A 25995-nucleotide genomic window follows, 5' to 3' on the forward strand; every position below is an offset into this window, starting at 1 on the left:
ATGCTAGGTTCCTGGCTTACCTGTGATGCTAGTTTACTGAGGCACTACACTGACTGTCTCTCTGCATCTGATGTATGTGTTTATCTTGCTTATTGTAAGTCGCTCTGGATAAGAGCATCTGCTAAATGCCTAAATCGTAAATTGGAGAGAGAGAGAGTGTATGTCGTGTGTGTGTGTGTGTGTGTGTGTGTGTGTGTGTGTGTGTGTGTGTGTGTGTGTGTGTGTGTGTGTGTGTGTGTGTGTGTGTGTGTGTGTGTGTGTGTGTGTGTCGTGTGTAGGGCTGTCCCGATTCAGCTTTTTCACTTCCAATACCGAAACTGCAGCCTTGATTTTCGTCTGATACAGATCCGATCCTAGTTGGGTTTTTTTCGATACCGATATCAATCCGATACCAGCATGTATTTCTGTCTCTCTATTCTGACTGATATCAGGCAGGCAGCATACTTTTATATCTTTACTCTTGTATTACTTATTTTGTAGTCTGGAATGTTGGGAAAGGCTTGATCCAATATACGTCCCCAGAGAATAATAGTCCAACCAATGGGTTCAATCTTCTGCTGATATGGGAGTACTTGGATCCACTAAGGTGCATGCGTGTGGTGTGTGTGTGTGTGTGTGTGTGTGTGTGTGTGTGTGTGTGTGTGTGTGTGTGTGTGTGTGTGTGTGTGTGTGCGTGTGTACACCCTACCGTAGTTCTGGTATGGGTCAACAGTAGAACTTGGTACGTTCCAGCAGCAGATGGTAGAGTCCACTCCTCCAGTGAAACACTGAGCTCCACTGGAGCTAACCGCTAACGACAACACCGCTCCGCTAGCAAAACACAAAGGTTACAATTTAGCCCTCACAATAATAGGAGGATTTTGCATGTGTATTGTCGCACTGTGTGTGTGTGTGTGTGTGTGTGTGTGTGTGTGTAGAAGAAATAGCCTAATAAAAACTATGAGTGTGTTGATGCATACCTGTGAGCTCTGAACGTATAGATGGGTTCCACATCGAATGAGGCACTTCTATAAAAGCACAGACACCTTCATGAATATCATCATTAGCATAAATGTCATCATCCTTATAATCATCAGACCACAATTAAATGTTAACATTTTCTCTCCAATTTAGTCGTTATGCCAACTCTCCTCATGTGTATAGTGAAGTCCCTGTCACTGCTGACCCCTAGTGTTGGTGTTGGGGAAGGCACAGACAGCCACACGTGTCCCCGGGTAACACAGTCTCCAGCCTCCAGTCTCACTAGGACTGTGTAACGCATGTGGAGGAACACACCATCCCTCCCTGTTCTGTTCCCCGCAGGACAGGTGCAGTGACAGAGATCACCCTCCCCTGCTGCTTCAATTCTGTTCGCTGGAAGCGGAAGCAACTGCAGAGGAATCGAATCCCAGTTTCCACAGAGGAGGGCAGAAACTCTATCCCTGCGTCACCCAGACGCCCCTATGTGAATGAATGTAGTGTCTATTGTATAGTCTACTGTCTGAATAGATGTCGTAGTAGTAGTAGTAGTAATAAATAGTGGTAGTAACAGCATTAGTACCTACGTACTTTTTAGTAGGTAGCGTTTTGGTGAGGTTCCACAGCTTAACCGTGTGGTCTTCAGAGACGGTGATCAAGCAGGGTTCTACAGGATGGAAGGCCAGACACCGGACTCCGTCAAAGTGACTCCGCAGGACGAACTGAGGACTCCACGTCTTACGGAACGAAGACTCCTTATTGGACAACAGCTGTAGAGGAGCAGGATGTCACACGTTGTGTGTGTAAGTGAACTGTTTGCGAGTGTGTGTGTGTGTGTGTGTGTGTGTGTGTGTGTGTGTGTGTGTGTGTGCGTGTCTTACGTCATAACTGTAGTCCGTTTCGTCGTTGGTAACGGTGAGGTCAGCGAGTTCACCCAATCCAAGGACACTCTCTAGGACATCGTCTGGCCCCGCCCCCAACATGAAAGACTTCCCACTTCCTGTTGGGAAGGACAACGGCTCCACTGAGAGAGAGAGAGAGAGAGAGAGAGAGAGAGAGAGAGAGAGAGTTCTCATTGAGATGACAGAGCAGAGATGTCACTGTGATAGTTGAGTGACTGTATAACAGTTGGCTAACAATGTATATACTCTCCACTAAACCACTGGTTTTAGTCTCTCGAGCCAGACTGTCGCCTCCCACAAGTTTCAAACGCTTCCGTCAAACAGTGGTTCTCAAACTTTTTCATGTCAAGGGCGGCCTTAATACATACGGTATAATGTTGGGGGTCCTTGACATGAAAAAGTGTCGGCGTTGTGACGCGTTGTGAGCTTGTAGATCGGCTAATTTCGGCCAAAATGTAAGCCCTAGAATAGGGATGCGAATAGATTTCTAGTGTCAATACTGTTTGTAAATGTTATCCCATTAAGACCTGGAACGCATCTGTGTCATTTTTTGATTTGAGCTAAAAAGCATTATTTTACACTTTGGCTATTCAAAAATAGCAGATCTACAAGCTCATAGCGTGGCACTGAGTGCCGCACTATGAGCTTGTAGATCTGCTATTTTTGAGAAATCGTAAAAATGTGTGCAAATCTTTGAATATATATTTTTTCAAGCGAACATTTGTAACTCAAATCTTTGCTTCTGGGGGGTCCCTGGAACAAGATGATGAGATGGGGGTCCTTGGCCAAATACATATACATTTTGGGGTCCTTGACATGGAAAAGTTTGAGAACCACTGACATAGTAACATAGTAACCCAAATATATGAGCTATGAGCTTGTATATCTGCTTTTTTTTAATAGCCAAAGTGTAAAATAATGGTTATAGGCTGTTGTTAAAAATCTAAAATGACACAGATGCGTTCCCGGATTTAATGGGTTAATATGTCACTTGTAAACCGTACTGGTATACTGTCATTTTTATCAATAAAGGAAATCACGTACATACAGAAATGTTACATTTTGAGCCCTGGGTCCAGTGTCTTGCTCAAGGACACTTTGACACGAACCCCTTTGAAGCCGGGGATTAAACAGGGAACCTACCGATTCCGTACCCCTGTGTGTGTGTGTGTGTGTGTGTGTGTGTGTGTGTGTAGTGTAGTGTGTCTCACCCCATTCCGTTCCGTCTCCAGAGCTGCGGGCCTCTCCAGCCCCCTCCCCCTCCCCCTCCAGAAAATCAAACTCCTTCATCACTTCCTCCTCCTCCTCCTCATCATCACCCTGCTCCGTAGCCAGACCCTCATTACACATCTACACACACGCACACACACACACACACACACACACACACACACAGTATTACACATTTCGTATTGTCTCTGTAGGATGGCAACCTCATATGTCCAAAACTGTTATATTTCAGGATTCAAATGGAGAACAACGATATTATATACACATTATACCTAATGCTTTTTTTATACTTAAGGTCTTTACACACCGGCTGCAAAATGAATAAACAATACGAATAATTTCCCATCACATGACTATTCATAGTGTGTGTGTGTGTGTGTGTGTGTGTGTGTGTGTGTGTGTGTGTGTGTGTGTGTGTGTCTGTGTGTGTGTACCTTTGTTTTGTGTTTTTTTGGTCTGTGTTTATCTGTGATGTCATCGATAATGTCTCCCTCATCATCCTCGTCTTCATCGCTGTCGTCGGCGTTCTCTAGGAAGTTAAACGTCTCCAACACGTCAGGACTCCTACACACACACACACACAGACACACACACACACACACACACACACACAGACACACAGACACAGACACACACACACACACACACACACACACACACACACACACACAGTGTATAAATACATATTCACAGATATTACAGTAATCACGGCCGGGATATCCTCCTGTAATTAATCAAAGCTCTGGAGTGGTGTGAAAAAATCTGTTCTGCCGGTTGTCCTCAGTGGCTGGAGCAATTGATCTGAATTTGCACACAGCCATTCACCATTACCATGCGCACAGAACAGCGAAGCCCGTTTTTCACTTTCCCGAAATGTCAGCTGTTTATTAGCGTTTTTGTGTTCGCTGGCTCCCGGGTTGCCAAATCATGTGCGCATATCCCCCCACGGGTATGGTCTAGTAATGTATAAATGGTACATGATCCGTTATCAAACTGTTAAAAGCAGGGGTCATCAACAGGTCCTCAGAGATACTGCAGGGGAGACCGCCAAATCTTTGTGCGATAGGGACTATATTTTTCATTTTTTTCACATTAACCACTCAGGGTTTCCACTAGACAATTTTGGAGCCAGCCACCATGGCCGACAGGATTATATTTTATCGGCCAAAGAATAAATGTATCGGCCATATTTATAGGTAACGTCACATGCGTGTTTGCAGATACATGCACCAACCAACTGATCATTACACCTCGTTACGTTAGCGATGAGCTTCTTTCCACTTTATCACAGATGCAATCTTCCTGTTTTTATAGTTAACTAAATAATATCTATCTACTCTATCATGCAGAGGTGTTGCGCCAAAAAAGAAGTGAATAAAGTGGCCGCGAGTGAACGAGTCGCACAGTATGAACAAATTAATATATGTTTTGGGCTTTACATCTCATTTAGCTCTGGTCCATAGCGAGAAGGAGTTCTCCTTAACGCTATGGCGCTTTCGAGCCTTTGCACCACAGCAGTCTTTAGTAAAAATAATAAAAAGTTGAAAGCCTACTCTACTTAGTGGGAACACTTTGAGCCCCCCACCTCACGTCTAAAATACACTTTTTGGACAGAAAAGAAAATATTTCACCGGATGGAAAAATCTGGTCAATAGAAAAATTCCATTGACCAGATCTGTAGGGGGCGCAGTGTGTGTGTGTGTGTGTGTGTGTGTGTGTGTGTGTGTGTGTGTGTGTGTGTGTGTGTGTGTGTGTGTGTGTGAGTGTGTGTGTGTGTGTGTGCGTGTACCTCTTCAGCTCCTGCTCTTTCCTCTTGGCGTCGTTTCCGTTGATGAGCAGGGCGCCGTTGTGCTGAGAGGACGACAAACCCAACAGAGAACGAACTCTCTGACAACGAACGTCTAGGATAGTGTCTGTGTAGCCTACCTCCTGAAGATACCTGCAGAGAGAGAGACATAGAGACAGACAGGGACAGAGTGAGAGAGAGAGAGACATTAACGTCTAGGATAGTGTCTGTGTAGCCTACCTCCTGAAGATACCTGCAGAGAGAGAGACATAGAGACAGACAGGGACAAAGTGAGAGAGAGAGAGACATTAACGTCTAGGATAGTGTCTGTGTAGCCTATCTCCTGAAGATACCTGCAGAGAGAGAGACATAGAGACAGACAGGGACAGAGTGAGAGAGAGAGACATTAACGTCTAGGATAGTGTCTGTGTAGCCTACCTCCTGAAGATACCTGCAGAGAGAGAGACATAGAGACAGACAGGGACAGAGTGAGAGAGAGAGACGTTAACGTCTAGGATTGTGTCTGTGTAGCCTACCTCCTGAAGATACCTGCAGAGAGAGAGACATAGAGACTAGCCTGGGATCAATACCTTTTTCGGGTGTGTGATCCGGTCGGGAGCAGAAGCAACCCTATATGCCTCACCCCCAAATAACTCCGGCCGCGATCAAGGGCATTGTCATTTTAGGACAAAATACTAAATAAATATAAATGTGAGTGTAATTTCCGGAGACTATGTAGACTAGTCTACCTTTGTAATCCATTCAGCATTTAAATTGGGGAACCAAAACAAAGCGGCTCCGCAAAACCGGAAGCAGCAAAAACCGGAAGCCAGAAGCAATTTATTTTCTTTTTTTAGGCGTTGCCTAGACCGGATCACACAGGCCATTTAATAACGAATACCAGGCTTTCCTCCGAGGTGGAAATACTGGTGATGCGAGGTTACATAGAGACGGACAGGGACAGAGAGACAGAGACAGAGACAGAGAGAGAGAGAGAGAGAGAGAGAACTTTAACCCTGGCGTGCCCATTTTGGGCATGTCATTATAGGCAAAAATGTTCCAACATTTGACAAGAAGACACCATCTTATGATGAAGTATAAAATAGAGCTTAAAGCTGAAATCTGTAAGATGTGTTCTGCTAGAGATTCAAACCCACATCCCCTGCATTAGTGCCAAAATGTCTACTGTTGAGCTGTGACTGAGACTCTCTTTGGACTCTCAGTATAACATGCAGTACCTCTTGTCAACCAGTAGGTGTCCTACCAGACCATAGGATCTAAACGTGTCAGTGGAAGAGTAGGGAGACCACACTGCACATGAACCAGTTATATTGTGTTAAACAATTTAGACCTGAAGCCCATTCTAATAACACTTTCTAAATCATATGAGTTTCTGAAAAACTTTACATAATTGTCAACTTTCACTAAAAATATATATATTTCTCAGCCTCTGCAGCAGATGGAAACATGAAATGTAAAACATCTTTGGCTTTTACTGAAAATTACTTTCATTTGCTCTAATGTTCATTACAAAATAAATACAAAATCAATTAAAAAAGAAATAGAGAGACATTTATGGAATTCACAATGATTTGGTTTTATTTCCTTTGATTATAATTTAGATTTTCAATGTATCTTTAATGAACATAAGGGCAAATGAACAGTAGTTTTCAGTGATAGCCAAAGGTTTAAGCTCTCAAATGTTTCTTTTAGTTTGTTTGTATATATCTGCTACAGAGGATGATAAATAAATATATATAGCAACAAATGACCCAGACGTGTTCCAGCATGAGTGGTATAACAACGTACAGTATAGTAATGTTTCATGAGTGGTATAACAACGTACAGTATAGTAATGTTTCATGAGTGGTATAACAACGTACAGTATAGTAATGTTTCATGAGTGGTATAACAACGTACAGTATAGTAATGTTTCATGAGTGGTATAACAACGTACAGTATAGTAATGTTTCAAACACACAAGGTTTTGGACTCCAGCTTTAACCCATTCAATCCGGGAACACATGTGTGTCATTTTTAGATTTCGTTGGCTATTCAAGAATAGCAGATCTACAAGCTCCTAGCGCGGCACTCTATGAGCTTGAAGATCTGCTATTTTTGAAAAATGCATACATATATACAGCGAATATGTGTAACTTAAATGTTTGTTTTGTTCCAGGGGGGTCCCTGGAACAAAACATTTTGAGATGGGGGTCCCTGGCCAAATACATATCTAAAAATGTTTTCTAAATCCTAACAGTATGTTGCTATATCAGTGGTGCTCAACAGCTCATCTAGAAGCTCACAACACGACAGATTGTGAAACCTTTCCATAATGTTTGAACATTTGTATAATGTTCGCCTATTGACATGGTCAAAACATCGGGAGCTACATAGTTGCTGATATCGATATCGTCCTAAAATGTAATATACTGATATATTGCTCAGGCTCTAGTGCTAATGTGTCTTGTTCCATGTTAAATAATTACCTCTACATGCTGTAGATAGAACATTGGTAAACGATTCATATTTATTCACACACACACACTCACACACACACGCGAAAACTTTTCCACTTAGCGTCATTCATGTTTTACCATATCCATTCGCCAGAGTGGTTTCGTGTGTACAGAGTGTGTGTATGTGTGTGTGTGTGTGTGTGTGCGTATGTGCGTGCGTGCGTGCGTGCGTGCGTGCGTCTGTTGGCAGGAACTGCTGACACCTCTGTGTCTTTATATTCCTCTAGAGAGGAGAGGAGAGGAGAGGAGAGGAGAGGAGAGGAGAGGGCACATGTATGGTGTTGTACTGTTTCTAATGTCATCTATGCTGTCTAATGACAACAGGCTACATTGATGAGGTGATAATAACTTAGCCATGGTTCACATGACGCTTGTATACAAGCGTCATGGTGCCGAGTCCCCCTGGTCTAAAGTTGTGTTCAATTTTTTCACATTGCCATCTCTCACATAAACATAAACGTTCAGATTTCAAATATAAAGTGCTTACCACCGAGCCACGGATGTTACAAGGCGATGCGGACCGCGATGAGTACTCGTATCTCCCGTATTGTTCAATAAAAAGCTTTTTAATCCCATCGCCGGCCATTTTCTCCAAATTGTCTCCGATACTTTCAACCATGCGACACTAATGGTTGGGAGGTGTATTGCACTCCGATACATTACAAAAAAAAAAAAAAAAAAAAAAAAATGGCCGGCGATGGGATTAAAATGCTTTTTATTGAACAATACGGGAGATACGGGTACTCATCGCGGCCCGCATGGCCTTGTAACATCCGTGGCTCGGTGGTAAGCACTTTATATTTGAAATCTGAACGTTTATGTTTATGTGAGAGATGGCAATGTGAAAAAATCTAACACAACTTTAGACCAGGGGGACTCGGCACCATGACTGTCATGGTATGACAGTCATGTTTCAGGGCTAATAATAACTATACTCTCTCATTATGTTGTTCTTGTACATGTACCTGCTCCAGTGGTAAAGGGAGCTGGTTGGGGCTGGTGGTGGGGGCAGCCTCACACCTTCCTGTCAAAGTGACAAATATCAAATATGGGCGATGTCTGATGGAAACCTTGTACGGACAAAACCGTTACCTTTCAGGAGATGGCAGAAAGAACCTGCGTTCCAATGGATTAAATGTATCATTTAGTCACAAGCTCTTGTTTACACTTTTCATTGGTTCTATATTTATCAAACCCACAAACACACTAAATCCTCATCAATTTCAAAATAATAACCTGTCTACAAGCTCACCATGTGACGCGTTGTGAGCTTGTAGTACGGCTATTTCTGCTACTTTTTTGTTAACACTCTTGTACAACAAAATGGGGAATTAATTTACCAAGAAACATAAAGAGATACAAGGTTTCTGCCAGACCAGTGGCGGAACAACTGAAAGCCGGGCCGGGAGGCACAGTGCAGTGATCAGGCCCCCCTGCGCATGCACGCGCGCAAAATTTTGCGGGTTTTCTGCGGATTCGGTCACTTTTGGGGGGGATTTTTGTCACTTTATTTCGGTTTTAGGGTTAGGGTAGGGTTAGGTTAGGGTTATGTTGTTTAATTCTTATTTTTGCCTGATTTTACCGATTTATTATCTGACGGCCCAGGCCCTCCTGGGTCGCGGGCCCGGAGGCGGCCGCCTCCCTGGCCTCCCCGGACGCTCCGCCACTGTGCCAGACAGCAACAATATACACAGATACAAACAGACAGAGAGAGACAGACAGACAGACAGACAGACAGACAGACAGACAGACAGACAGACAGACAGACAGACAGACAGACAGACAGACAGACAGACAGACCACCTCTTCCTCTGGAGCTGACTGTTGCTTCCCCTTAGAGGTGGTCGGGGCTGATGTGGAGGACGTCTCAACGTGTTCCTGTCAGTGACAAATATTAACCACTTAAACACTATATACTTAAAGAACTAATATACAGTGCACTAGTGTTTAGAGTAGCCAATCACCCCCCCCCCCCCTTTTCTCCCCAATTTTCGAGTTCGAGATTTTTCAAAAATATTCAAAAATAGCTGATGTACAAGTTCACAGCACGGCACAAAGTGACACGCTGTGAACTTGCATATCTGCTATTTTTGAATAGCTAACGCAAAAATCGAAAATGACAGATGCTTTCCCGGTTTATTAATTCCTCCGACTGCTTACCAATGTTGTTGTGTTTTATTTTATTTGATTTTGGTAAAATAAATACAAGTAACAATCACAACAGTCACAATTTAACTTAAACCCAGGATATACACATAAAAGCGTAATGAAACACTTATTTCCAATGTGGTCCTGCGACGTAAAATAAAAATAAATAGTCCAATCAAATGTACCATACTGGCTCACCTGCTGGCTCACTGGATCTACTAGCTCACTGCTAGAAAATCGGCCATTATTGGCGAATGTTCCCCCCAGAATAGCTTGAGGTTCAAGTGGTTAAATGAATGCACCTGGGTGTATGAACCCTGTCTGCAGAAGTATCTGCACTGACTGCAGCCAACTCCCCATACGTTGACCTTCGTTACAAGGAACCTTTTGCGTCGGTTGCGCCAAGGACAGCCTGTCACGTCCCATGTTGACAAAGACATAGAGTATGATAACTGTGTCCCCCTATCGGTATGCAAATAAAACGGTGCAGAGTTGACAGATGTGGGTGTGAGAGTGAGAGTGCTCGCTTGGGTGGTGAGTTGGTGACTCGCTCAGACACACCTGGTGGAGATAAAATCCACTTCTGACGGAGTGCCTGCCTTGTAACTTGTTTTTTATTTTTGTTAAAATAAGTGTTAAATAGCTCTGTATTCTAATAGTAATCATTGCTATGGAGTGTTCAGTAACAGGGGTCTCCCCGTCTCTGCTCGTTAGTAAACAGAAAATGCATTTTGAGGTTGGGATACCAATTGTATACATCAGTAGAGAGAAATAGGATAAACAAGTGAAATTGGAGATGAAACAAAAAGTAAAAACTTTAAAAAAATTAAATAATAATACAATTTAAGCTGATATATGGATAGTCTCTCCTGAGAAAGTATTTTCTGTTTACTAAAGTGCTGGAGAGACGAGGAGACCGCTGTTACTGAACAAACACAAGCATAAAAGGAGAGACTCACCCCTTCCTGTTCTTTAGTTTGGGCGGCACTGCATGCCTCCTTCAACCGGTCGTTCACCTTCATCAGACTCAGCGATTCTCTGTCCATCGTACGGAACAACTCCCTGCAGTCGAGGCAGCCATGGCAGTTGGTGGCTGATGGTGAGACCGGTTCTGGCTCGACGGCCTGGATGTCCTCTGGCTCCTTGTCCAAGTCCAGACTGCTGACCTATAGGGTTTGTCAGGATCATGTTATTTTAGTTGACGATTCATTGTTGTACAAATAATTGCGATTTTTACGTTATATTGTGTTTTTGGACATTTTTGTGACATAGACCAGTAATTTTTTTTAAACTGAACCCTCATTACTCAGAGAGTATTCAGATGGAATCAAATGGACTCTTACAGGTGGTCCATTTGGTTTCATCTGTACACCCTCAGAGTTCACAGACCTGCAAGGAGTTTTTCGTTGCCACTGTCGCAAAATTGCTTGCTCAGGGTGGGATTGTCGGGTCTCTTCTCTACATGTAAAGTGTCTTGAGACAACTTGTTGTGATTTGACACTTTAATAAAATTGAATTGAATTGCAAGGGTTCCACTTGGTTCCTAACTATCAATCACTAAGCTGGGGACCCCCTGGAACAGTTTTCTTAAAAACGTTCAAAATGTTGCTATATATCGTTGGTGTCGGGCAGAAACCTCTGATCTCCATATTTTAACTTTTTGTGTTTTTCGTAAATTAATGCCAGACTTGATCATACTACAGCGTCACACAAAAGCATCAGAAGTAGCAGATAAACAAGCTTGAAACGCGGCACGAAGCGCCACGTTTTGAGCTTGTCGATCTGCTACTTTTGAATTTGAATCCTGTAAACAGTTAGCTGTTTACAGTTAACAGTTAGTTAGTAACATAGCTGCCATATTTGATACGGAACAAAATCAAGCGACGCAGGTTGATATGAGCCAGGTGCTCTGAGCCTTTGATTAGACAGCGGTCAGTTATTGAGCTCAGCTGTCATTATTCAGAAATAACACACAGCTGAATTCAATGATTGACAAATCAGAATCAAGCATTCAACCAAGCCGTGTAATAAACCTTTGTATTCTACAAGTTCTCACATCTAATTCTACAAGTTCTCACATCAACTGTATTTTCTCTGGCATTTTGCAACCCATTTACCTTAGATTTAAATGAGGTCAAAGCTGACTGATCTTCCCGGGTCTTCTCCCACACATCGCTGCCTTCACTGTCACATTCAGAACAGTGTGAAGAGAGGAGGTGGACATCACTAGCTCCACAGTCCTCTAGATCGGCTTGTGTTTTCATGTGTTCAGTTGAGGTGCTGGCTAGAGGCCCCGTCTCTCTCTTGTCATCATCATCTTTCTTCTGTATTAGTAATGCCTGTGTTGACAGTGACACACCAGTCTCCTCTGTCCTTTGAAGTAGCTCCTTCTGTTCCTCTTTAACCAGCGGAGGCTGAGGTTCCTCCTTGACCTGGACCAGACCAGGGCTCCTCTCCTGCAGCTCAGGAGAATCCTCTTGGCACACAGTAACGACCAGGATATCTAGAGGAGAGAGAAGAGTACTTTCTGATTGGATCAGATTTACTACTCATACACAAATGTTTTTCAAGTATCCCTGTTTCCAGATAAGAATGATTTGTCAAGTAACTAGACTTCATGGTTCTGTACATTACGAGTTAAACGAGGATTACATTGTACTCAGCGTTTGTGAAGCGTCGTCTTGGAGCTGCCATGTGAAGATCTCATTTCTGTATGTGTATAGTACAGGCAGCACACTAGTAAAGTTACAGTGAACTACAGAAGAATTCATGTTTTATTTTTGAGGATTTAACATATTCACCATACACTTGGCCTAAGCCATTCATTTATTACATTTAATGTAATGTTATTATGTTGAATAAGTGGTTGTACAAATATCACGTTTAAGCACTTTAAAAAAAAAACAAAAAAAAAGATTTTATATTATGTATCTGATTGCCTGTATTTACTAATGAAAAAGTAGCCTTGTGCAACAAGACAATTGAGTTGCATCATATCATCAAATTGAATCGTTATCGTTGGTGAATCGTAATAAAATCAAATCATGAGGCCAGTGAAGATTCACAGCTCTAGCAGGAGCATGACGCAAGACTGCATAAAGTGATAAAAGATGACAGATAGAAGTGTATTAACAAAAGATGATAGACAACAAACAGAAAGAGAAAAAATAAAGAAAGAGAAGCAGCATCAACTTACTGCAATCTGGGTGGACTTCCAGTACCTCCTGTTTAACAGAAACGTCCGTGGCTGGGTCTGGAGAGTTCACCTTCAACTGCAGTCTGTACTCCACACACTGGTCTGGATTGAAGGAATTGAATAAGGACTTTTAGTAAGACTAAGAGTCTAAAAGCTCCACTAGCTGCTACACTGAACCGGCTCAAAGTGGTTTGAATCGATCAACAATGCCATCCTTAGAGCCTCGCATTAATAAGCTCTGTGCATCATTGTAGTCCCGTGGTCAAAGGTAGCATATTCATTTTCAGTTCCATGCACATAAGGTCTCATTTCTGTTTCCAGTTTACATATCTGCTGCTGTATCAATAAAGCAAAGCTATGGGAAACCAAACCAGAACCGGAGAAGGGTATGCCACCTTTGGGGAACGCAGGACTAGAGTTATGGACAGTGTCAGGGCTAAACATTTAAATACAATAAAACAAGAGTTAAAGTTAAGATGATTATTAGACAGGATTACAACATTACACATTCAAAAACATTCACACATACCCCCCCCCCCCCCACCCAAAGATCTGAAATACAACTTGAACTTGTTCAATTATTTGTAAACAGGACAAGTTCAGAAATGTTTGACTGTTGTTGTCGACCCTTTATTGAGCATGCATTAACTGTACTGTAGTCCCAGGTGTCCTGAACGTGGCATACCCGTTTTCAGAATTTAACACAGTAAAACTGTACCAGAATGCCACTGCATCAAATTAACTTTAGTCTCATGCTTTACAGTGAAGATGGTAAAACTATCCCTAACATACTTATTCTGCATGTCAGTGAGTGTAGCTGCAAGCGACTCAGAGCGTATCCTCTAGTCCTATCTGGATGTATTCAACGACGATAAACCCAAAAAAGGTTGCACCTCTATGGAAAGCTTGGGTAAATAAATCCTCTTTGTCTTTGCAAGCTTTGGTTTCACAAATAATCCTCAATTATTTAGCAACTTTCTCTCAATAAACTCCCTAAAGTGATGATTTCTTGGGTGGGTTGCACTCACACGGATTAACCCATTAAGAACTGAGGACCCGATTCTACAAATGTCTTCTAAATCCCAACAGTTTTCTGGAAAAAAAAACCCATGTTGCTATATCAGTGGTTCTCAAACTGTTTCATGTCAAGGACCCCCCAAATTATAAGTATTTGGCCGCCGACCCCCCCATCTTAAAAGATTTTGTTTCAGGGACCCCCAGAAGCAAAGATTTGAGTAAAAAAAACGTTGCTTTCAAATATATTATATTCAAAGATTTGCACACATTTTCACAATTTCACGATAGATCTACAAGCTCATAACAAGCTATGAGCTTGTATGTCTGCTATGTTTTAAGAGCCAAAGTATAAAATAATGGTTTAAGTGGTTAAAATATACACCTCAAATCTAAAATGGCACAAATGCTTTCCCAGTCTCAATGGATTACGCTTTAACCTGGATATTAAATCAATCTGATGATAGTGTTGACACTGTTGTGTCAGAAATATCATCGTATTATGTGATGCAATGGCACTGTGATTGTGTTGTTGCCTTATTAGCACAGGGTGTGATACTGTAAAACTTTGACACAGAGACTTTGCAATAGTGCAGGCAGGTGGACAGAATGGGCTGTCTGTCTACACCAGGGGTCCCCAAACTGGGGGTCTGGACCACCAGGGGGGTCCCCAAATAAATTTATTTTTTTTGGGGGGGGGGGGTCCCAAGATGATTAGCTTAATGTGCCACATTGATTTCTCACGCAACAGTAAGCAAACCAACATACAACATAGTGTATGCAGGGTGTCTGCACATTTCTGAATTTACAATTTAATGTCTTTTAAGACCTGTCTTAGTTTGACCCAGGCAGATGTGACTGCTTAAATCAGTCATCAGTCATCACACTGTTTAAAGTTAGATACTGTTTAAATCATTTGGATACAATAGAGAGCTACTTTTAACAGAGGGGTCTGAGCCAGGTTTTGTTCACAGGAGAATCAAATAAATAAATAAAAAGTAACAGTGATTATAGGCGCAAGACAGTAACATTGTAGCCCTCGAATGTCTGTGATCTTACATACATTTCATGTATTTGAAATACATAAAATGTATGTCAGATCACAGACATTCTAGGGCAAGTAACATTGTTGCTATTTATTTACACTGGCCAATTAATCCAATCAAAATCAATCAGTGCCAGAGGGTCCCAATCATCATAACCACCATACAATCCATATTATATACGTTGGATATTTTTGAGAAATGTTGAATAATTTAGATAAAAAAAATAAAAAATACAAATCTTCTCTTGTGGGGGTCCCTGGAGCACCCACATTTTTAAACATACGTTATAATCATGCTAGTCCTGATATGACGAAACTTCAACCTGGTTTTTGCACTTTGCCCATTTACGTCCGTACATATAAACGTTCAGATTTCAAATATAAAGTGCTGACCCCATGGCCACAGATGTTGCAATTCACTTCGGGTGGGTATACGTACCCGTATTTTCCGTATTGTTCAATAAAAAGCATTTTAATCCGATTGGGAGCCATTTTCTCATAGATGTATAATGTATCAGAGTGCAATACACCTCCCCAACCAATAGGGTCGCATAGTTGAAAGCGTGGAGAAAATTCGGAGAAAATGGCCACCAGTCAGATTAAAATGCTTTTTATTGAACAATACGGAAGATATGGGTATTTCTGAAGGCCCGTCCATAATTGCAACATCCATGACCATGAGGTAAGCACTTTATATTTGAAATCTGAACGTTTATGTAGATGTACGCACTGTAAAAGGAGAAAGTGCAAATATCAGGTTAGTTCAGCCATGACGCTCGTGACGGACGAGCGTCGTGTGATCCATGGCTGTTATCATGCATAATAAAACTACATAGACTGCATACCTATTCGTGTCATTTGACCACTGGCTCCAACATTGCGGCTTGCTGCATCTCTCTAACCGTTGTCCAGACCCTTTGTTTCCTTTAAAACCCAAATAACAGCAGTAGCTTCATTGAACACTATTTTGGGTTTGTTATCATAGTATAAAGTTATGGTAAAGTTAACTCTCATGACAACAATAAACAGGCGTTAGGCTTCCGGTAGCAACTTTCAAAATAAAATACACAAAGATGAACGGTAATTGTTTTTAACCCATTAAGACCTGAGGCCGATTCTACAAATGTCTTCTAAATCAGTAGTTCTCACACTTTCAAGATTTTTCAAAAAAAATCAAAAATAGCAGATGTACAAGCTCGCAGCGCGACACGAAGTGGCGCGCTGTGAGCTTGTAGATCTGCTATTTTTGAATAGCCAACTTAAAAATAAAACATGACAGATGCTATTCCCTGCAGTTCTAATGGGTATAATGCATACAACTCCAACAATATGCAATGCGTTGAGTTTGTTCATCAGCTATTTCAGAATAGTAGAAATAGCAATAGACCTTAATTGGTTAATGTATGTTTTGTAACAGTTTACACCTACAAAGCCTTATAGACCTAAACTATAATTGATGTTGATCCCTTGGTAATGCAGGTGACAGCTCAGTTAATGTTATCGTTGCCTTTCAGGACTGTAATAGACAAGTTAAACTAGCCTATATTTAAGAAGTTGTAAAAATAACTAGTAAATATACTAGTTTGCCTATAACCTGACTCTTCTGAATGAAATAAATGGCAGTATTACCCATTATATTCTAACCAAAACCAGTGGTGTAAAGTAACTAAGTACATTTACTCAAGTACTGTACTTAAGTACAATTTTGAGGTACTTTTACTTTACTGGAGTATTTTCAATTTTCAATACTTTTACTCCACTACATCTCAGAGGCAAATATTGTACTTTCACCCCACTGCAATTATTTGAAAACTTTAGTTACTTTGTAGATTTAGATTATTATCATTTAAAAAAAAACATACAGTACATTAAACCACTTCAGCCCTATATACTTTGGCCCTATATACTTTGGCTATTTGAAAATAGCCGACCTACAAGCTCACAACGCGTCGCAAAGCGATCCCCATTAGATCAGCTATATAAGCAACTTGACATACAAAACTGTCACATGACAGAGTACTGTGTTGAAACAATTTGTCATCAGAGCATGCTGTGCAATTTACAAAAAACATATCCTCAAAGCTGCGTGTAGGAGTTAACATTTCTATACAAACTGCATGATTATAGTTAAATGTGTCTTGTCAACAGAGGTGCATAATGACAGGTATAATAACACCAAGACAGTTTGCCCAAGATTGCTTTTATTGCTACTCGTCATCAGTGTCAAACTCGGCTTGTGCAACCATCTGCATTATATTTAGTTTAAGCTGCGCCTTCTTTCTCGGAGCCAAGCGTTTGCAGGCAGGGACCAAGCTTAAAAAGAAATATTCATCTTCATCCAACGGCTTGTGGGCAGCTTCAAGCAGTCCCTTATGGTGGCCATTCATCTCCTGTCTTTGTTGTTCTGTTCTGCGTTTAGGTCATTTGGTAGAGGGTTGGACGGGGATCTCGTCACTGGGTGGGCCCACAGCCTGGGATGCAGAGGGTGGGACACTGGCAGGTCGGCCGTTGCATACGGCATTGATGTCTCGGACAGCAGTGTCCGTGTGTTTCCTGTAAATGTGTAACTTCATGTTTTTTGTAAGCATCTCTACATTGCAGTATTGACAAATGCTACTGTGTGTCCGTGATTTTGCCCGTTGCACTATGGGGGGAGGGTTGTCCAGGGCCAGGCCAGGGCTGCAGTCCTCCTGTCCGCTGCGGTCGTCCTCCTGTCCGCTGCAGTCGTCCTCTTGTCCGCTGCAGTCGTCCTCCTGTCTGCTGCAGTTGTCGGATGCGACCTCCTGTCTCTCGTCTACCTGAGACAAAAACAGTCAAAAAGGTTTAACCTCTAACAAGGGTTTTCAATGCACACTTTAACAGGCAACGCGAAAAATGTACTTTTCAAAATTAAGCTACTAAAAAGGGGTAAAAAAATTCTACTTTCAATAATAATTCCTTTTAACTAATCATGAATATTGAATATCTAATATATGTACATTTACACAATTGATTTTTATGTAATGTCAAGGTGCAATCTTTTTTTTATATGTATAGTACATTGGTTCGACCCTTAACCCTCGTTAATGCAACTTTTGTGTCAGCACAGTGTGTTTTAGATGTACTGGAGGAGCTGAGCTTGAACATCTAACATTAAAGAAAATGCAACATCTTGTCAAAATGGATTGGACACAGCCAAATGATCAACACAATAAGTGAATAGTGTGGGAAAAAAACACCCAGCTGTGCCAGAGGGGTTAATATGCATCTGGGAAACAGACAGTGTCCGGCACGTTTCCAAGTGCCTCTGTGCATCCTCCCTTCTGATTACTGTTTTACTGCAGAAAGCGCAGTGGAAATGGCCACATGTTCCAGTCCTGCAGGCCTGATGGCATTTTGTTATGTAGAAATCTATAAAGAGACAAAAAGGATGATGTCCAACATTGTGTGATTTCCCTATGAAAACAGACTAGACAAGGTCTAGGGATTTAAGTGCTTATTGTGTCACAACAAGACCTAACCTGGAGTGTGTATATAGAGGTGAAAACAAAGGAAAGAAACAAAAGGAGATGGACTGGCCTCTCAAAAACGGAGACATTGTTTGGAGCCCATATTCAGTTACTATTTTTTAGACCAGCAGCTAAAAATGAGTTAGTGAATGTCAGACATAAGTCTTTTAAAGTGAAAGGCCCCTTTTAAGTTTAGTTTAGCTTAGATAGCTTCACTATACATCATTCTAATTGGCAGGTGAGCCAGTAGGGTACAACGGCAGTGTGCCCTACACAGAAATGTGTGAGGAGGAATTAATTGGCGTATTTACAAAATTGGTATGAGGGGGAGGGACCCCATGCCTCCCTGCTTGGCACTCAGTTACCATGTGCTCATGTTTGAAATAATACCACATCAGTATCAAGGGTTGGATTGGGCGCCTCACGCTACATAAACAGGAGAGAGACTCCTGCCCTATGGGCCACAGATAAGAAGATAGACAGAGGGAGGAGGGAGAGTGCTAGGAGAGGGTGAGGCCTGCTGTCTCTTCCTCTTCCCGGAGGTGGTTGCAAGAGAGGGCATCATCACACGTTCCTGTCCAAGTGACACATATTAAATATATACACAAAAAGACTGACAGAGGAAAATACAGAGAGACTCACCTCATCCTTCTCTTCCTCTGGAGCTGATTGTTGCTTCCCCTTAGAGGTGGTCGGGGCTGATGTGGAGGACGTCTCAAAGTGTTCCTGTCAGTGACAAATATTAACCACTTAAACACTCTTTACTTAGTAAACTAATATACAGTAGTGTTTTTTTTTCTTCTGTTCTTTTCATCGTTTGCCCCCTTTTGCTCCCCGATTTTAGTTGTGCCAATTAATTCCTCCCACTGCTTGCTAGCCTGGGACCAGACCAATCTGCAAGTGCAAAAAGAATTTGCACTCTGCGATTTGGGTCTGGCACCGCTCCATAGAGAATCCATTTCCTGCTCCAGAAGACGTGTGTGACCAATCAGGGCCCAGTATTCGAATATGGGAGACTGTAATTGGTAGTTGGTTGTAGGTCTAACCAATTGCGTCGAGGGCCATTGTTTTGATCCCGCCCCTTGGGAAAAAAAAACGTCCTTATGGAAGCACCAGACTCATATCCACACAGTGATATAGTCTGGCTACGCCAGGCTAACTGCTTGGCACTGTTGTATTTGATCTGATTTTGGTCAAATAAATACAAGTAATCACAATATAACTTAAACCCAGGATATATACATAAAAGCATAAATAAAACACTTATTTCCAATCTGGTCCTGCAACATAAAATCTAAATAAAATGTCCAATGAAATGTACCATACTGGCTCACCTGCTGGCTCACCGGATCTACTATTTCATAGCTAGTAGATTGGCTATTATTGGCGAATGTTCCCCCAGAATAGCTTGAGGTTCAAGTGGTTAAATGAATGCACCTGGGTGTATGAACCCTGTCTGCAGAAGTATCTGCACTGCAGCCAACTCCATACGTTGACCTTCGTTACAAGGAACCTTTTGCGTCTGTTGCGCCAAGGACAGCCTGACATAATGATAACTGTGTCTCCATATCGGTATGCAAATAAAACGGTGCCGAGTTGACAGATGTGGGTGTGAGAGTGAGAGCGCTCGCTTGGGTGGTGAGTTGGTGACTCGCTCAGGCACACCTGGCAGAGATAAAGAAAACTTCTGACGGAGTGCCTGCCTTGTAACTTGTTTTTGATTTCTGTTAAAATAAGTGGTAAATAGCTCTATATTCTAATAGTAATCATTGCTACTGTATGGAGTGTTCAGCAACAGGGGTCTCCCCGTCTCTGCAGCTCGTTAGTAAACAGAAAATGCTTTTTCAGGTTGGGATACCAATTCAACCAATTCATCAGTATAGAGAACTCATAGGATAAACAAGTGAAATTGGAATAAAATATACAAGGCAAAATGTTTTTTCCTTGGCCTCTAGAGAGTGTGCAAACAAAGTTTTACACAGATCGGTGCAGTTATTGGTAAAAACATGAATCGGCCTGTTAAAGCGCCACCATGAGGCAGATTTGAAAAAAAATGGCATTTCTTCCTCTGCCTAATGGGAATGTGCGTGTGAAATTTCACGTAATTTAAACAAACTGCTTTTGCTTTAACAGTCATTCAGATAAGATTGTAAATCTGGCTGCATTGAAAATAGCAGATATACAAGCTCACACGCTTGTAGTGAGCTTGTAGAGCTTGTAGATCTGCTATTGTGAGCTTGTCGATCTGCTATTTTCAAAATATACAGCGCTTCTGCGAGGGCACTCTCTGGAGTTTAGACCGGTGCAGCGGCGCTACTGTTATATTTTCATGGCCACCGCGAGATCAGACATTTAACCCATGGTCCAACACACACCAGCCTTCATCCATTAATGTTCTCTCCAGGCTCTCTCTCATTAATGCGGAGCTGCCCCAACCATTTCTCCATTGCCTCATTCTTGTCAATGTTTTTAAACACCAGTATCTTTTGAATTCTTACCCATACACATCTTCAAATGAGTCCAGTGACTCTGATTAGTCCTGGGTTGAGCATGTGTGAACCTTTGACTCTACAAAAATGTGTAATTTGTAAAGGTATTAAAGAATCTATAAGTTCAATTACATTTTTCATTTTCGTCGATTAACAAATCTTTGTTTTGGTTGATGGCCTTCCTGCCCTGGCATTTGGCTCAAAAAACATACAACACCAAAAGCCAAGTGACCTTGCCCTTAAAATGACAAAGTTCCAGGCCTGCTTGGGACTCAGCGATGCATGCGCTGAGTTTGAAGTCAATCGGTCAGACGGTTCTCGAGATAAGCGAAGGACGCGCGCACGCACGCACGAGCGCACACGCACACGCGCACACACACACACACACACACACACAGGCCTACTCGGGAACGATGCAAGTTGAGAATGCATTCCCCACCCGGTTATTCAATACCCATTGTACCTGATGTACGACAGAAGGCTTGTCCAAATATGGAGTCAAACGTCGTAGATACAGTACATCATAAATGACTGACGTCATAGAATGACAAAATGAAGTCTGAGATCCACATGAGATCCACACGCTGTCATTAGACCCCATCTGTCTGTACAGAAATGAGACCTGTGTGTTGTCACATCTTCACTTCAGCTTGAAGGGTCAATGTCAGTAGTTCTTAAACTTGTATGTTGGCTGCAGACCCCCATTTGTAAATACTCTCAGATACACTTTCCACCCTCCCCCCATATTTAGGCAAGACAGATGTCAGCAACACGACAATCTGGGAACCCATCTGCACAAAAAAAATGATAATTTTCCTTTGAATTTGCCTCTGGGGGCACCACCCACGATCCCGTGTAGAGACCGGATGTCAGCCCGTTCACTCTCCTTCAGCCCTCGTCTTCCGGTGGTGCGTCTGTGTTTTCGTTCCTACTAACAACAAACTCTACACGTTGTAACGGTAGTTGCCGATAGATTCAGCTGCGAAGCTCTGAATCTGTCTTGAGAGATTATCAACACGACAACAGAAATGTACAGAGATGACATGCCATTATCAGGCCCGGTCTAGTTTACATGCTGTATGTCGTCTCTGTCGGGTGGAAAGCTCATATGTCCAAAACTGTTACTTTTCAGAATAGAAAATAGCCAAAAGTAGCAGATCTACAAACTCACATTTGTTTTGTGGATCTGCTTCTTTTGATGCCTTTGTGTGACGCTGTAGTATGATTATGTAGGGCATTCATTTACAATAAAACACAAAAAGTTAGAACATGGAGATAAGAGGTTTCTGCCCAACAGCGACGATATGTCATAAATGACTTGTGTTTGTTGAGGACATGATTCCTATATCTACTACTTTTCATCATAGTGAGCTACAATAGATGTAAGTTTAGAGTTGTTGTCCTATGCTGCAGCAACATGAAAATGTATACATTAATATTGAAGTCAAAATGTATTAAAGTAATGCACGAGTAGGCTAACTAGAAGTACTGAAAGTTACTTTTATAATGCTTCTCCACACTGCTGTCCAGGGTGTGGAACAGCCTACCAGAGACCAAGTGAGGACCCCCTCACTTCTGTCTGGAGTTGCAACAACTTTCATTAATTTAGTTGTTATAATATTTATTAATTTCTAATCACAGGTCTATTATATGGGCCTTCTGTATGTTGGTATGACTGTCTGACTGTACCTCGTGCTGTTTACATTTATGTCTAATAAAATATTCAATTCAATCCACATGTTGGTGGCAGCATAGTAGAATGCATTTTGTCCCATGTTTGAGCCCAATTTTGGGGGAACAAGGTCAGATGAACTCCTTCTGGCCATATTTGGTGGCGCAGAGATTTGGTGTAGACAGAAAATACAACATACCCAGTGTCAGAGTATCTGATGTAAATGCCTGTCTGTGTCCATTTTTTTATGCCCATATGTGGAGATCCCTGATGTCATAAATATATGACGCCTATATATGGGCATATTGGTTGGATCTGACCAACTTTACACCGAGGACCGCTCTCCCTTGGGACCAGGGCAGGAATTTCACGGAGGACCTACTGTATGTTGGTATGACTGTCTGTCTGTCTGTCTGTCTGTCTGTCTGTCTGTCTGTCTGTCTATTATATGGACCTACGTATGTTGGTATGACTCTGTCTGTCTGTCTGTCTATTATATGGACCTCTGTATGTTGGTATGACTCTGTCTGTCTGGTTGTCTGTCTGTCTGTCTATTATATGGACCTACGTATGTTGGTATGACTCTGTCTGTCTGTCTGTCTGTCTATTATATGGACCTACTGTATGTTGGTATGACATGTGGAGGACAGATGCACCTGTTGCCTCTTTTATTGTGCTTAAGCATGATTGAGTTCACAATTAAAGTTCCACTATGTTTTAGTTTTGTTTGTTGTGAATAACATGTTAGGAGTATGTTAATACAATACAAAACTGTTGGTTGTATTTGGTCTCCCTCTCAACTCAAACTTTATAAAGCACATTTACACCGACCAAAGGTCAGAATAAAGAATTCTGACTGACAATGTCAAAGAAAAACAGAATAAGAGAAAATGACAAAAAAAAAGGATAACCAATAATAAATTACAAGCAGAAATAAAAAGGTCTAAAAACAGCATTACAGAGTTATAAAATGTACACAATCAAACAGTGTCAAAGGCTGTAGTGAAAAAAATGAGTCTTCAATAAAGCTTGAAGCTGCTCTTCTATTGAGAAATGTCGATCGTGTGGTCTGGTGTGACACCTACTGGTTGACAAGTGGTACTGACTGAAGGTCATAATAATAATAATAATAATAATGTGTACCCTGTTAGATGAGGGAAAAGAAAACGCAAGAGCTGAAACCTTTCCCGTCTGAACATTTCCCCCGCACAGCACAGGGAACCCGTTTTTGAATCTAGGGTATTACGTATTATATCTCTGCTGTCGGGCAGAAACCAACTATGTCCAAAATATTAACTTTTCAGGAAATGAAAAAGAAAAGAACATGTTTTTAAAACAACACAATACCGTCTCATCAAAGTTGGTATTCTGACTGTGTCATTATATTATCACCACTTTTCCCAGATCCATCTCAAGTGGAGTTAGGAGGTTTTTGAACATTAATGTGGAGATAGTCATGTTCATCATTGATTAGAATGAATGAATGACCTGAGTTGGAGTTAGGTGGTTTGGCCGACAGTTTGAGGATCCAATGGAGTTAGGAGGTTTAGTCAGAAGCGCTTTGTAATACTTTTCATTGGTTCAATATTTGTAAAACCCACAGACAGACGGAAATACGAAGGTTTGTGTCCGACAGCGACTAAATGATATAGATTTAAGCACCTAAAGTGTCTTGTTTGATCAATTGGTTCATGTGTGGTTATTTTGAAAGGCAATACCCAGAAATAGAAATACCTCTATAGGGCAGTAGTTCTCAAAGATTTAAATTTCAAGGCATTTCCCATAGCTCTGAGAGAGTACAAATGGTATACTGTAAGGGTCCACTTTGTTCCATTTGCACACTCTCAGAGTTACAGACCCGCAAGGGTCCATTTGGATCATCCACCCCAAGGAACCCTGAGGGGTCTCTAAACCCCACTTTGAGAACCACTGGTCTAGGGGCAGTGGTTCTCAAAGTGGGGTCTGGGGACCCCCACGGGTCCTTGAAGGGGTTCCACAGCATTGTCCAACATTCATTTGGGGGTGCTTTACGTGAGAAGGTTTGAGAACCACTGGCCTATAGGGCACCATGACCATACAAGCTGCAAATACACAGACAGTAGATGCAAAGGTTGTGTTTTTTAACAGTTATGAAAGAAAGAAAGAAAGAAAGAAAGAAAGAGCCTATTCCAAATGAACATTTTGAAATGATGGCTGTTATGTCAAAACCTCTAGCTTGAACTTAAAAGGAAATTGCAAACTCACTCATAGAATAATTGAAATGACCAAGAGCGCCACACACACACACACACACACACACACACACACACACACACACACACACACACACACACACACACACACACACACACACACACACACACACACACAGAGTTTCCTGTTACAACTCACTGCCTTGACAACGGCAGTCACTGAACATGTTTCATTGCCACCCGGTCATTGGGTCCCAAAATGTCTCAAAATGACAGCAATGGTGCAACAGCTTGAATCACATTAGTATACAAACAGCAGACAACACAAGCAGCAGCAGCAAAGAAAGAAAGAAAGAAAAAAAGGTTATTACCTTAAGCCGTCTTCTACTTGACTTCTTCAGTTGTGTAAGTGATGGCCAGGGTCAAACTTTGGATAGAGAGATAGAGCCCCGCAATCTCTAATTCATCCTCAGATGAGCCCTCCAGCGGCGTCTCCAGTCATCTCCATCCTCCATACATCTGGCTAGCTCTCCAGTGCTTTCCTCCCCTGCTTGGAGCTTCCAGGTGTCAATGGCAGTGACCGACCAGCCTCGTTCTCCTGGCTGCCATGTCACTCAGCCTTGATCATAATTTTGGGGGTCCTTGACCTGACAAAGTTTGAGCACCACTGACATGGCAACATACGGTTAGGATACGGCCTACTTTGGAACGATGCAAGTTGGGAACAATGAAAATAGGGAATGCATGCCCCACCCTGTTATGCAATACCCGTTATACCCGTTGTCATAGCACCCGTTTTAACAGTCCGTCTCCCTTTTGTGCCCTTATATGGAGATCTCTGTATCTGCCTGTCCGCCTGTATCCCTTTTATGGCCATATAAAGAGATCCCTGATGTTATCTATTATGGGCATATATGGGCATATGGGGGGGACCAGCAGTTGTGGAAAGTCTTTGTGCAGTGAGTGGTGAAAACGTCTGTGGAGAATGTCTGAAGAGTGCAAACTGACTGAGAAGTGGACTGACTAACTAATCAAATGGCAGGTGTGGGGAATTGAGCAGGTGTGGGGAATTGGGCAGGTGTGGGGAATTTGGCAAATGATGCTTGGGCTGACATGGCAATCAATTGGCTCATTTGGGCCACAGCCAGAGCCTTTTCTGGTGGTTCTGGACAACCGCCTATCAGTCTGAGTCGGGCACTGCACTCACTCGGGGCATCTGCGACGTGTGTGCCGAATTTGAAGTCGTGCGGTCAAGTGGTTCTCGAGATATGGGTTTTACAGACCTACATACATACAGAGATTCGGTGCATTTATTGTAAGATATATTCAAAGATGGACAAATTTAAGATTTAAAATA

At 42.0% G+C, this 25995-nt stretch overlaps 1 protein-coding gene across 1 annotated transcript in view; it reads right to left on the bottom strand.

Moving 5' to 3' along the window:
- LOC308074635 (striatin-3-like) overlaps positions 1-25995 on the bottom strand; it is a gene marked incomplete at both ends in the record, with an annotated part of 38520 nt that overhangs the window by 7643 nt on the left and 4882 nt on the right. Inside the window, 14 exons of the mRNA XM_080414142.1 lie at positions 689-810; positions 960-1007; positions 1549-1727; positions 1839-1981; positions 3071-3209; positions 3524-3653; positions 4879-5028; positions 8360-8418; positions 9195-9272; positions 10502-10708; positions 11660-12045; positions 12739-12840; positions 17415-17595; positions 18928-19011. Coding sequence (XP_080270268.1) covers positions 689-810; positions 960-1007; positions 1549-1727; positions 1839-1981; positions 3071-3209; positions 3524-3653; positions 4879-5028; positions 8360-8418; positions 9195-9272; positions 10502-10708; positions 11660-12045; positions 12739-12840; positions 17415-17595; positions 18928-19011 — 2008 coding nt within the window. The remainder of the gene's footprint in view (positions 1-688; positions 811-959; positions 1008-1548; positions 1728-1838; positions 1982-3070; positions 3210-3523; positions 3654-4878; positions 5029-8359; positions 8419-9194; positions 9273-10501; positions 10709-11659; positions 12046-12738; positions 12841-17414; positions 17596-18927; positions 19012-25995) is intronic.

This window comes from Gymnoscopelus braueri, assembly GCF_963280865.1.
Source record: "Gymnoscopelus braueri genome assembly, chromosome: 19".
Classification (NCBI taxonomy): Eukaryota; Metazoa; Chordata; class Actinopteri; order Myctophiformes; family Myctophidae; genus Gymnoscopelus; species Gymnoscopelus braueri.